The sequence below is a fragment of the Cottoperca gobio genome, chromosome 5 (assembly GCF_900634415.1).
Source record: "Cottoperca gobio chromosome 5, fCotGob3.1, whole genome shotgun sequence".
Lineage (NCBI taxonomy): Eukaryota > Metazoa > Chordata > Actinopteri > Perciformes > Bovichtidae > Cottoperca > Cottoperca gobio.
Window position 1 is genome coordinate 22569470 of NC_041359.1, and position 13904 is coordinate 22583373.

A 13904-nucleotide genomic window follows, 5' to 3' on the forward strand; every position below is an offset into this window, starting at 1 on the left:
AGAGAGAGAGAGAAAGAGAGCTACGATCTGAGAGAGAGAGAGAGAAACATCATAGTGAATTGGAAAATGTGAAAAAAAACCTGTGCTCTCAATAAAAAATGAAACCTAGCACTAGCAGTGCATCACTATGTGCCACATGCCTTTGTAAAATAGAGTTCTCCTTCACTTTATATTCCTCCTCAAAAAGCTTTGAAGCTATTTCTTCTCAAGCTGTGTGTTCTTTAACGTGAATCCTGATCAGTTGATGAAATGCAGGGATCTTTCATCTCCATCTTCATTCCTCCTCCTCCTCCTCCTCCTCCTCCTCCTCCTCCTCCTCCTCCTCTGCCTTTTATTCTACACTCCTTCCACTGCAGTCCCCCATGCTGCATGGACTATTGGGTAATTATGCAAATACTGCATTAGCGAGCGATCAAGACACTGGCAGAGTAACAAGACAATTCCTTGAAACAGCTTTCATCACTTTGGTCCACTGCTATCAACATACCAGAGTGTGTTTTCTGTATTTGTTTTATTCTCCTTCTGGATGACTCTAATAGTTATGCAGAGTTTGATCATGCCTGGAGGTTAATTCTGTCTTCTGGGTCAAAGCTGGCTTAGTTTCCATTGTAAAATAACAATCCCTGCAGAATTGTAAGGAGCGGATCTGGAGAAGACTGATTTGAATATGTTTCATCCTTCCACCCGAGCCCAGAACACAAACTGATGCTGCTATTTTTAGGAAGCATGAACAGTTGACAGTGAAGCAGGAGATGTGTTTGCCTAGTGATAATGCTGTTCTTAGCATCAGATCACTCTCTCCAGCCAAATGACCGAGACGAGCCCCGACTCCCTGCTTGTTCTCTGCAATTTTATTTCCTCTTTATTCAACCAGATTATTCTAAAAAAAGAAAAGAAAGAAAAAGGAGAAATTCCCGTGCTTATGTAACGGCTTCAGCATGAATCATCTAAAGCTGATGACAGATACTGACAGTCTAATTAGGGGTTTACCGTTTTATATATGATGGGACTATTCTTAGATTGACCCGTAGTAAAATAGCAGTTAATTTGGAATATTAATACCATGCTTGAGTTCTTTAATTAAGCTGAATTAAAATAGCAGAGAGGAATTACGTGTGCTGCTTCAAGCTCCAGGAGAGGACTGTTAATGTGAGCATCACATGTTTTCACACTTCACAGAGTTGTCCTCCTCACTCACCTCACACTTTTCTCACCTCTCTTTTATTATATTTCATCTTCCTTTTCTTTCTTTTCTTTTTTACCCTGGGTGAAATGTATTAAATTCAGCCGTGAGCAGTGAGCTAGAGGAGCAGGCTTGTGACCTTAAATCTGCCAGTTTAAATCCCCAGACAGGCTGAGGAAAAGTGAGGAGGGAAAGTGGATGAGTAACACTCCCTAAACAACTACCACCAAGATGCCCTTGAGCAATAATGAGATTGTATGGAACTTTTATGAGAAGATTGCAGGTGTGGTATCCCTAGATGTATACAGGGTGGGGGAAATAATAACATAACCCTTCTACTTCAGATCTACATAATGCCCCAGGCGGCCATCTTTCCCCTGGAGGGCCTGGAGGGTGCCGAGGCAGAGGCCGCTCTGCTGAACAACATGCGCGTGTACGGCACCATCCTGCTGACCTCCATGGCCACGGTGGTGTTTGTCGGCGTGAAGTACGTCAACAAGCTGGCCCTGGTGTTTCTGGCCTGCGTCATTCTCTCCATCCTGGCCGTCTACGCCGGGGTCATCAAGACGGGCATCGATCCTCCCGAATTCCCGTAAGCAGTGACGACCGAGACACTCCAACAGAATATAAGCGTAGCCACAAACCACGAACCATAACTCTGACAGCCACACACCATACACACCTGGTGTAGGAAGCACAAGCACACGACATGCAACCACATTGATAAGATGCTCCAAAACCATCCGTGTTGATTTGAAAGATTGGAATTGAATAAAGTATTTGTTTGGTTTTCATTGAAATACTCCGCCAGCCATAGAACGCTGATGGATCAACAGTGACGTGGAACATAGACGTCTGCTGTTCAACCCACTTTAGCACATTTCCAGCTCAGATGTCTAGACGTGTTTCGACCTGAAAGATCACTAAATCAATGCTTCCTGGGGAGAATATTGTTGTTTGAGGCTAAAGTTAGACATTTAAAACAAATGGCATTCTGTGACTTAGAGCTTTAACGTTTATTTGTTTGCTATCAAATTGATTTTAGTTACTTTTTAATATTTACATCTAGAGCTGTTGTACCATAAGTAACCACATTAATCAAATTGAGTGGAATCAAAGTGCAGGCAGAATGTGGCATTTTGTGATTTATATTATTATTATTATTATTATTAATATTGTTTTATACAAGAAGTCAAAACTCATTTTGTGCTTTTCTTCTCTCCAGTGTGTGTCTCTTGGGGAACCGCACTTTGGTGTCGAAGTCCTTCGATGTGTGTTCTAAGACCATTGAGACGGCTAACGGGACAGTCACCACCCAGCTGTGGCGCATGTTCTGTGACTCACCTTTCCTCAACGCTACCTGTGACAAGTTCTTCGTAGCCAACAATGTGTCTCAGATCCAGGGCATCCCGGGGGTCACCAGTGGAATCCTGGCAGGTTGGTTTGAATCTCACTTTGTATGTTTATATAGTGAGCACATAAACACACACACACACACACACACACACACACACACACACACACACACACACACACACACGCTTATGTACAGTGTGTGTTTCTGTCTGTTGTCTGAATGTGCTGCTGAGTCACGGATAATTAAACAGTGGTGTTGGCATTCTCTCCTCAAAGAAAGAAAGGCTTAAATTAAACTGCAATGTTGTGCAAAGGTAGTGTTAAATATGGCTTTGTATTTTTCTGTTGTACAAACATCTGTAGTTAAATAGGGAATCATATCAATGTCTCCAGTATGAGCGGCTGCAGAATTCTTTCAGTGGGCATTAAGAGTAAATAAGGAATAATTCAATCATTACGAGTGTCACTGATACATTTTGCATTAGAGTAATCAAATCATTAAATTTGCTAAATTGGATTAGAATGCTTTTTACTGTCTCATATATAGAAAACAGATATACAAATATGTATTATGCCACACAAAGAGTCTGAAAGTCTTATCAGGAAATGTATAAAATGATGAAGTTTCACCAAGACCCTGACTGTAGCAGCACTTACATGTGTCGGCCCCGGGCTACCTGAAACCTGAGGCCACAGAAAGCCCAGAGCTAGCTTAACCTGGTTTCTCTCTAGTACCTTATTACAGGGCTAACAGTAAGCCCTGTTGGAAGGATCCATGCTGTAAGATCAGAGCCCATCGTTAATATGGTGCCTGTACAAAGTGTTCACCCCTCTTGGAAGTTTTTATGTTTTCTTGTTTTAACAAAAATACTCTTTTGTTGTGACCACACCTCCATTCCTCATGGAGGAGACACACTGCACACCCCTCACCGAGGCTATCACCTATACATTACAAATGTACATACATTTACAGTCACTTGGCGACATGGAAGGAAATACAGAAATAATTGCTGTGAATAATACAGAAAAAGGAGAAGCCAAGATGATCACATTGGTGTGTTATGTCAAGACTTTTAAATTAAATTGGATTGCAGTTTATTACATTTATTTATAACGTAACCCCCTCTTTACCACGGCCATCCATCTATTTGACCCCCCTCCCCAGTGGCCTGAGTTCATTGTTCTTTAAGCTATTCATTATATTTGGATCTACAGTATATAGTAATTATTTCCCTCTCTTTCTGTCTTTATACAAAGAATTAGCATATTTCAAAAAGACACTTTAATTTCACTGTCAGTCAGAGATTTCCAAAAACCAGTTGGCTTCAGCAGTAATAATTGTGTCCTATTAAAGGCTGAGAGCATCAAAGTAACGATGTAAAAGTAGAAATGACTGATCATTTTAAAGCTAAAGTAAACCAGGTAGTCTTATATTTCGTTGAATCACAATCTAAAAATACATTAAATGGTTGGCAATCTGGAATGGGAGCATGTTTGTGTCTGTTGTTCCTTACTTCCCTCTCGTCCATCCAGAGAACATGTTTGGGACCTACTATGAGAAGGGGGATCTGATTGCCAGAAAAAACATGGAGTCAGTAGTAGACCAGGACGACCCTCTGACCAACGCAAACCGCTACGTGTTGGCCGACATCAGCAGCTTCTTCACTTTGCTGGTCGGCATCTACTTCCCCTCTGTGACAGGTGAAAATGAAATTGATATTCTGTTGCTTCTAAGCTGCCCCGTGTTTGCATGTGTGTAAATGTCTTTGACCTTGTTAAAATGTTTGCCTCTCGACTTTCTGCTCAGGGATCATGGCCGGCTCCAACCGCTCTGGAGATCTGCGTGACGCCCAGAAGTCAATCCCCATTGGAACCATTGCAGCCATCACCACCACCTCCTTCGTCTGTATCCTCTCACTACTGCCCCCTGCAGGAGAACAAGGGTCACTGCACAGACTCATTTCAAAAACATTTTAGTTTTCCACATAATAAAAAATAAATAATAATAATGCCACATATTATTTCATTGGAAGATTCACATTAATAATAAAGAAAAATGAAATATATACAATTAATTATACATTTATTTATATTTACACATGCACCCATTCACTTAAACTCGTACTTACACATTAACAAATATAACTAACATACAACACAAACACAGTAAAAAGAGACAGAACAGAACATTTCTTCTGTAGTCTCATTACACATCTAGAAAGTACTAGAAGTATTTCAGACAGATATCACCTCAAATAGTATTTTAAGCTCAGTGATGACATGTCAGACACCACTGGTTCGAAGGATTTGAAGCGACGATGCAATTTGCTGCTTTGCTCTGCTGTAACAAAAACACAGTGATTGGCCTGCAGGGAGCACCATAATTATAGGTCAACACAGTTTAAACTCATAAGGCCATAACTGCTACAATACCAGTCTGATTTTGATTAGGGGTATTGCATCGTTTTTCTGATTGGCCCAAAGCATGCCCGTATCAGTCATGGGAGAGGACGTTCACGCTCCCACCGGCAATGCTTATTAAATATAATCAAGAAAAAGAAGATCACGCAAGTAAAAGCATAATGATTGCACAATTTTAAATAAAGGGATCAAATGTAACATAATTCCATTTAAAATATAAGAAATTAGACAGTAATTGCAAATGAATAAACTGAATGTAAACAGATATCTAGCAAATCTGCATATGCAAAATGATAAGTATAAATATATATATACAGAGGTGTAAACGGATGTAAAAGATGCTTTTGCACATAGTAATGTAAAAAAAAAAGGATTTCTGAGCATTAAGAATTGTCGTGTGAAACGTTACTTGGCTGCACTTCACCACACAAGGCAGATGTGATTACTCTGAAGCAGCCATCTTGAATGTCTTCCATGTTCCTCAGAGTAATCAGCTTGAGGGTCTACACAAATTTGATTATGACGTCTAATCGCATCAGTGGGCTGCCTATGCAACCACAAGTTAATAAAGCAGAAGGATATTAGTTACAATGTCATTGATCTCTGAGATATTATCCTAAACAAAATCGATTGATGTCCTTTTTTCAGCCGACACCGTTGATTGGTTCATCAGATCATTAAGTGCACCTTCAAAGGGAAAGGTTTATAATCGTTATAATGGAGTCACTACACGTGTCTCATCTAAGGAACATTCATGCTGGCTAATATCCACCATTTTAAAAGCGTCACACCTGTCTATGAAATACCTTTTCTTTCCTGATCCGTAACTGCTCAGACATGTCCAGTGTGATTCTGTTCGGCGCCTGCATCGAGGGTGTCGTCCTCAGGGACAAGTAAGTCCATGCTTGTGTCGCGGAGATGAACAAACCTTAAAATAACTTGTTCTTTCAACAATATGCCTGTTATAAATAATACAATATAAAATACGCATGTGTTTTGAAATGGCAAGCAACCTTTTCCCGTCTCCTTAAGGTTTGGAGAGGGAGTCCACGGGAATTTGGTGATTGGCACGTTGGCTTGGCCGTCACCGTGGGTGATCGTGATTGGCTCCTTCTTCTCCACCTGCGGGGCGGGGCTGCAGAGTCTGACGGGAGCTCCTCGTCTCATGCAGGCCATCGCCAAGGACGGCATCGTGCCCGCCCTTCGAGTCAGTCCGTCTACTTATTTACACCGCCATAACTTTCCCTTCCTATTTTATCTATAGAGATGTTTTTTATTTATCAGACAAGACATTAACATAAGCGATCACCTCAAGGGACGTGTGCAGAAAGATAAGGAATACTGTAAAGAAGCAAAAACACAACAAGTGCATTAAAAGGACAGAGCACCTGCATGAGTTCATATGTTCAGCATCGCACCTCTGATCCATTAGTTGTGCGATGAAGACGTTACATCCTCCCATTTAAATATCATTTCCTTTCCTTTCTAATGATTTGACATACTGCACTCCAAGCAGACATACTCTGCTCTCTCTAATAACAGTGGTGCTAATATGTGTCTGTGTTGTCCCCGCAGATCTTTGGCCATGCAAAGGCCAACGGAGAACCCACATGGTCCCTCCTGCTGACAGCTTGCATCTGCGAGAGCGGCATCCTCATCGCCTCCCTGGATGCAGTGGCTCCCATCCTCTCCATGTGAGAACTGGCCTCTTTAATTCATTTTTGAAGAAGCAATGGTGGGAGATGTCAGAGCAACCAGTCAGGCAGTCCCCTGCTATTCCTTAAACGATGCAAATGCCACATTTTAAGGGCTCAGATTTAGCTCATCACACAAAAGGGCAGGCCGCTCTTCTGCTCTAGTAACACTTGTGCAGTTGACCTCAGTGAATGTGACGGCGTATTAACGTACGCCTTGGACTGCAATCAGGGGGAAATCACTCTTATGTCACGGGACATAAGAGCTGTGTTTTAAATTGTGTTTCTGTTTATCTGCAGGTTTTTCCTGATGTGCTACATGTTCGTGAACTTGGCCTGTGCTCTGCAGACGTTGCTGAGGACTCCAAACTGGAGACCGCGCTTCAAGTTCTACCACTGGTCAGTTCAGCAGCTGCATGTTTTAAAATGTGTCTCCCGGGGCCTCCGTCTTACTTTCTCCGTGTCTCCACAGGGCTCTGTCCTTCCTCGGGATGAGCTTGTGTCTCACTCTCATGTTCATCTGCTCCTGGTACTACGCCATCATCGCCATGGCAATTGCTGGCTCTATCTACAAGTATATCGAGTTTGCAGGGTGAGTGGAGCGCAACCCCAGGAGAGATTGGATTTGCTGGCTGCCTTTGGGTTTTGCTGGAGTGTGCGTGTGTGTGCGTGTGTGTGTGTGTGTGTGTGTGTGTGTGTGTGTGTGTGTGTGTGTGTGTGTGTGTACTATGTATTTAAAGAGTTTTCTGCTTCTAATTCCACACCATCAATATTTTTTCTTTAGGGGTTTAATGGGAAATTCATGTTTTTGGTTTCAGTTCCAGTGTTTGTTGAGGTTCTTGTCACTCATGTGAGAGTCCTGATGTCCTAGTAGATGCCATGTTTTACACATAACATCCTCCTTCTAATCATGGGAGGATTATGAGAAGCTGGCCAATAGCCACAGGCATGTAAAACGCCCCCTCACCCCTCAATACGTAAAGCAACTACAGACGATGTGGCTGCGTAGTTTTGCATCTCTTTCAGTGATGTTATGCAGCTGTGTATTTTCTATTCATTTTGCGTCTCTTTGTAGTTATTTCGCGTTTATTTCAGTGACATTTTCCCGCTGTTTCACTGCACCTAAACTTCAGTATTGAGTTCACACAGGAGATAAAGAGATGCTGTCCAAAGCGTCCTGCCACAGCAGATCCACACTGACACAGATATTATACTAAACACTACTGCACACAAATCATTTAGGAAACCAGCGATGGTTCTATTTTCTTAAAGTAGTGCCTGTGCAGCTCGCTCAGCTATCCATCCATGCTTATAATGGAGTAGTAGTCATGCACACTGTGAGTATTTAAGTGTTGTGATTCCCTGTGGTGAGTGACATCATGTTATCTTGACATTTACCAGCGATGGCTAATCCTTAATCACATTGCATTATGTCAAACGGTCGTCTAACAGTGTATTTGTTTCAGCGTGCTGACTGTATCACTGTCACTTCTAAAATTTAGAATGAAGCTGAAAAAGTATTATTCCTGTTTTGATGGACGAATATATATATTGATTGACTGCCGCTTGTCCGTGTCACAGAGCGGAGAAAGAGTGGGGCGATGGGATACGAGGTCTGTCTCTGAGCGCCGCGCGTTACGCTCTCATGCGGCTGGAGGAAGGTCCACCGCACACCAAGAACTGGAGGTACGACACACAAACACACAGTCACATATTGTGTTGCTTCATCGTGCTTCTAATTAACATTCTCTCAGTTAATGTGATTCTGCTCATCACAGCTGTCAACACGTGTTTGTGAATTCATATTAACACGTCGACCTCTCATGCTGTTTTCCTCCATCTCTCCTTCCCAACTAGGACTTGTACTCGGCCCACTCGCTCCCTTTATTTGATTCTTTATCGCTCTCCCTGCCCTGTGTTTTCACTTTGTCTTCCCTCTCTGCAGGCCACAGTTGCTGACGCTGGTCAGTACAGACTCGGAGCAGAACGTGGAGCAGCCTCGTCTGCTCTCTCTGACCAACCAGCTGAAGGCAGGCAAAGGTCTGACCATTGTTGGAACGGCTCTAGTGGGAACCTACCTGGAGAACCACGAGCAGACCCAGCGTGCAGAGCAGGTAGAGAGCACTTCAAATAATTCAAATAACTCTTTCAAATTCTCTTCTTAAATACTATACTGGTGAGTTTGACAGGCAAAACAACGAGCACTCAGCCAGTATGCTACTTGTTCTCCGCACCTTGGTGACGATTATTCTCCGTCTTGCGTCTCTAGGCGCTGCGTAAACTGATGGAGACTGAGAAGGTGAAGGGCTTCTGTCAAGTGACCGTGTCCTCTAACCTGCGCGATGCCACGTCCCACCTCCTCCAGGCCAGTGGGCTAGGAGGCCTGAAACATAACGCTCTGCTGGTATCCTGGCCACGCAACTGGAGGCAGGGAGACGAGCACCAGACCTGGAGGAACTTTGTTGGTGGGTCACTGGGAAAGCACATAAACCAATAATCCTGCCTCAGGCTGGTGTTGGGGGTAATGTGTTGGAGTTGTGCACAAACTGCAAGCTTCAAGGTCATCTTATGTCCAACATCTGTGCTGCTGAAGCATCTCAGCATGACACAACTCCTACCAGCTCCAGCTTTTGAGCAGCTCATGCTGCTGTTTAACTTCTCTGTTGATGGGAAAAGTAGATATCTCTAATAAGAGTACAGCAGCATGAAAGAAAATAAGGAATATTTGCTGATGGAGATCAGAAATAGTCATGTCAAAAGGTGCAGTAGCAAAAACATGCACGTTCAGATAATGAAGCAGACAAACATACATATATTATAATGATAGCTGATCAATGTCAAAGCTTCACATGGAGGTCAAACAGCAAATTAGCAACATTAAGAAAACAAACATGCAAAACACCTTAGAAATATGAATAAATCCTGTCACTACTTTCAGTATTGCAAACACCTCTGCCTCTCCGTATGTGTCTGCTCTGCAGAGTTGGTCAGAGAAACCACCGCCGCTCACCTGGCCATGCTCGTCCCGAAGAACATCGCGGCCTTCCCGTCCAACGGAGAGCGCTTCACTGAGGGTCACATTGATGTTTGGTGGATCGTCCATGACGGAGGCATGCTGATGCTGCTGCCCTTCCTTCTCAAACAGCACAAGGTGCAGTACAAACAATTAAAGACCGATGTAAAGTATGTCATATCCCATAATCCTCCCATATTATTTCCTGTTGGGTTCTTTTAAGAAGTTCAATTTGCAGTTTCAGTAATCTAAGATCTGCTGCTCAGAAATAGTTCCCGTACAAAATCCTATAAAATAAGTTCTACTGATGATAAAAACTAACAGAAGAGTTCTGTAAGGATATGTCAGCTGTTGTTTTTGCTACTCAGGTTTGGAGGAAGTGCAAGATACGCATCTTCACCGTGGCCCAGTTGGACGACAACAGCATCCAGATGAAAAAAGACCTGACCACCTTCCTCTATCATCTCCGTATCGAAGCCCTGGTGGAAGTTGTAGAAATGGTGAGTTCTCTAAGCCCTTATGTCAGAAAGTGCATCTATTAGCGTTGTAATCTCAGCTGGCTACATAATTAAAGAAGCCAGCGATGCCTCGGGCTTGACTGGTCGGTCCAGTGAACACGAGTAGTATTGTGCACAGACACGACTGCCCTGGGAGCTGCGCTATTCACACGCAAAGGATTGTGTGTGAGCTACAGCATGAAATACAGTTTGTGTTACGGCATCAACGTGCTCCACATAAAGGGCTTGTCGGATATTCAGCGCCTGAAAAACATCCTCTCCCATCATCCTGTCCACGTTGGAAAACCGACATTCAGCGTTATCCCCATTTGTCTCGGCATGAAGGCTGTTCACCCCGCCTTCAGGTGCAGCCATTCAGAACAGATATAAACATTCCCTTTGAGACGGTGGTCGCTCGGTCATTCGGACTCGTTTATGCTCGTGTTCCACGCTTACCTCCTCCAGGATTCAGCCGGGGACAGAGCATTACACTTGATAGATTTGGCGATGCGTATCCGGGTAAATAAATGTGAAGAGCACAGAGAACGAGGAGAATAAGAAAACTGAAGCGTTCATTTCTTTCATCTTAGCACGACAGCGACATCTCAGCCTACACTTACGAGAAGACCCTGGTGATGGAACAACGCTCGCAGATGCTTAAACAGATCAACCTGTCCAAGAACGAGCGTGAGAGAGAGGTAAGAAAGTTTTTTCTGTGTTTTGAAGATGCACACTTACACTTGACATGACTTGACAGGCCGACTTGGCATGGCTATGCATGATTTGACTCGACCTGACAGATGAGCCCCCCAGGACAGGAGCATATCTACGGTTAGATCGGAGCAGTGGGACACCATATTTACTGTCTCTATCAGCGTGGACCGCAGCCGCAGCAGCAACTGCTTTGCTTTTGTGAAACACACCATGAGGGTGTTTTGACAGATGTGGAAAAAGATATTGATCTCAGTGTTCTACTATTATTAGCTGCTCCAAGATTGCCTGGTTCTCCTAGTCAATACATAAGTGCAATGAAATGATCCTCACATGATGTACAGTAAATAAATGATCTGCTTTGCTTCTCACAAATATGTATTTATTTTAAATGTAAAAATGTCTCTGTGTCTAAATAAACCTCCTTCCTCGCTGGGCTTCATCTGTATCTTCTCACAGATCCAGAGTATCACTGATTCATCCCGCGGGTCAATCCGCCGCAAGAACCCGGCCGCTGTGACCACCCAGCTGAGTGTGACCGAGGACCCGCCAGCAGCCAGCAAGGAGGAGAAGCCCGAGGAAGAGGTAGAGCACGGCCGACCTCCGTTTGAAGAGTAAAAGTGTATTTGTGAGCCCACGTGTAGATGATTTAACACAGAACGAGCAAGAAGCTAGAGCGTGGAGATAAAACCAGGGGGCCCCCCGGGGGAAGCTTTTACTTTTACACATGATAAACAAACACTGGATAACATAGTGGAACACAACACAAAGTATTACTATATACTATATACTATAGAAGGTATAATATTACGATGTAATGTAGTGGAGTAGAAGAAATGATGTCATTTCAGTCTGTGTCTCATGTTTATGTGACTGTGATACAGTCAAATACTGTCCTCAATCATGTTATTACAAAAGAAACCCCATAATATGCAGACGAAACAATGAAAGGCTCCTTAACGGCACGTTTTCTTCCCTCTCCCTCTCAAACACTGTGGCTTGTTGTGACTTTGACCTGCATTCCTACATTTCCCCCTCAACCGTGACTCTTTCAACCGTCCGTGTGAATCCACGTCCGTCCTTCTCTTCCTCTCGTCTCATAGTCAAAGTCGGCCTCTTCCCCTGTGTCCCCCCCTGCCCAGGTTCAGCTAATCCACGACAACACCACCCCAACCAGCCCAGCGACCCCTGCCACCCCGCTGACCCCCTCAGAGGGGGCTAAGAGCCCCGGGGAACAGGTCCAGATGACCTGGACTGAGAAGTTAGACGGCGAGCCAGACAAGCCGCCTGGTGCAGCCACGCCAGAGGGCATCAAAGACATCTTCAACATGAAGCCGTGAGTGCTTTGATCTGCTCATTGAAGCTTTACCTGTTGTAAAGGTGGATAACCTTCTTGTTCCTGACATAAAGGTCCTTGAGTCTATTTTCTCTCTCTACAATACAGCACCAAAGAGGTCTGCCAGAGTGCTGTTAAAGGATTCATAAGACTTTTTTATGAGCAGAACTTGGAGTTATTACACTAAGGCCTAGTCCACACATACATGGGGATTTATATACACACAGGCTTTTTCCTCTTTCCCAAAAGTCCCAACCGCACATAAAAATGGAAAAACAAAATTGAAGCGTTGTCAAGGTCATTGGGTAGGTTGGGACACACACACACACTCACACACTCACACACACACATGTCTCAACCAATATCGGCGGCGGGCTCTGAGCCGTGGGAGTGTTGGGTAATGTAGCAGTGACCTCCGACGCATCTCTTCCTCAAAAAAGTGACTTTTTAAAAAGTCCTGTTGTCAAGCTTAGAACCAGCACTATGTGTGTCACGTCAGACATCGCACAAAATGCCGCCTCATAAAGGTCGTAACTGATATCTGAGGTTACAATCCAAAGACACAGTGTTGCTCGTCTACACGTCAACGTGTCCGAACATCTGCACCCTGGAAGGAGTTTTACAAAAGCTCCTTTTTCAGTGGCCTAAAACATGTGGACCAAATACTCCTTGTACGTGTGGACTAAACCTAAAGAAACCTTCACAGCTTAGTACTGACGATCATGTGTTTTTCTTCTTGCCACGCTGCAGCGAGTGGGAGAACCTGTAAGTACTGAAGTCTCTCTAAACCTCATTCAGTCCATTCACATCTCATACTGACCACGTGAGCCTCATGAACATATGAAGACGGAATGTGTGTGAATGAGCATCTGTCACCTCCACCAGCTAAGTATCACCAGATACTTGGTGACGTGCTCTGAAGTATCACTTAATCTCATTCCTCTGTTTGTCTGGGCTCAGGAACCAGTCCAATGTGCGACGTATGCACACAGCGCTGCGGCTGAATGAAGTCATCATCAAAAAGTCCTCAGAGGCCAAGCTCGTCCTCCTCAACATGCCCGGGCCTCCGAAGAACCGGACAGGTGACGAGAACTGTATCCTTCACCCGGACAGAAGTAGGTTCCGAATATGTCAGAGCCGCGTCCCTTCAAACACACGAGTGGTTAGCTTGGACATTTAGTCTCTTGTGTCCCAGGGGTTTACTCAGGCGGCTCGAGATAACTCACAAAAAACATTAATCGACCTACGTAAGTGTAAATATAATAAGCAGATCAGTTTGTGACTTAACATTCAGGTGGTTGGAAGAACATTGAAACATTTAGTGGCGCTCAAGATACAATCAGAATCAGTCGAAGCCTCGAGGCGCTTTGTATTTTGTGTTTTAAGCCATAAATTGTAAGTTAATTGACTTTCAGTAAATAAAAACAGCTGGGATTCGTTGCAAAGCATGGACCTTTTTAAATAACATTTGCAGGTTATATTTTATTTTCTATTCTTTATATTGCTCTTTAAGCTCTTTAACTGCATTTCCAATTATTTGTCAGTTACAGTTAATTATATAAAACTAATGATGAAATATGTTTCTGAGACTGTCGGTGGGAGATGATATGAAAAGGTTCATTTACAGCTGCACTAATCAATATTTATCTTCTGCAAGTAAATACAAACAGTGCGTCATTAAACAATAGTTTGA

General features: G+C 43.5%; 1 protein-coding gene across 1 annotated transcript in view; it reads left to right on the forward strand.

The window, feature by feature from the left end:
• The window catches only part of slc12a5a (solute carrier family 12 member 5a), an 85604-nt gene that overhangs the window by 64959 nt on the left and 6741 nt on the right, over nt 1–13904 (forward strand). The window contains exons 3-21 of the mRNA XM_029430708.1: nt 1460–1775; nt 2409–2620; nt 4073–4240; nt 4347–4445; nt 5796–5853; nt 5993–6167; nt 6536–6654; nt 6955–7053; nt 7127–7246; nt 8236–8340; nt 8600–8768; nt 8924–9119; nt 9636–9805; nt 10036–10167; nt 10755–10862; nt 11335–11460; nt 11979–12211; nt 12962–12976; nt 13172–13305. Of these exons, the coding sequence (XP_029286568.1) occupies nt 1460–1775; nt 2409–2620; nt 4073–4240; nt 4347–4445; nt 5796–5853; nt 5993–6167; nt 6536–6654; nt 6955–7053; nt 7127–7246; nt 8236–8340; nt 8600–8768; nt 8924–9119; nt 9636–9805; nt 10036–10167; nt 10755–10862; nt 11335–11460; nt 11979–12211; nt 12962–12976; nt 13172–13305 (2754 nt within the window). The remainder of the gene's footprint in view (nt 1–1459; nt 1776–2408; nt 2621–4072; nt 4241–4346; nt 4446–5795; nt 5854–5992; nt 6168–6535; nt 6655–6954; nt 7054–7126; nt 7247–8235; nt 8341–8599; nt 8769–8923; nt 9120–9635; nt 9806–10035; nt 10168–10754; nt 10863–11334; nt 11461–11978; nt 12212–12961; nt 12977–13171; nt 13306–13904) is intronic.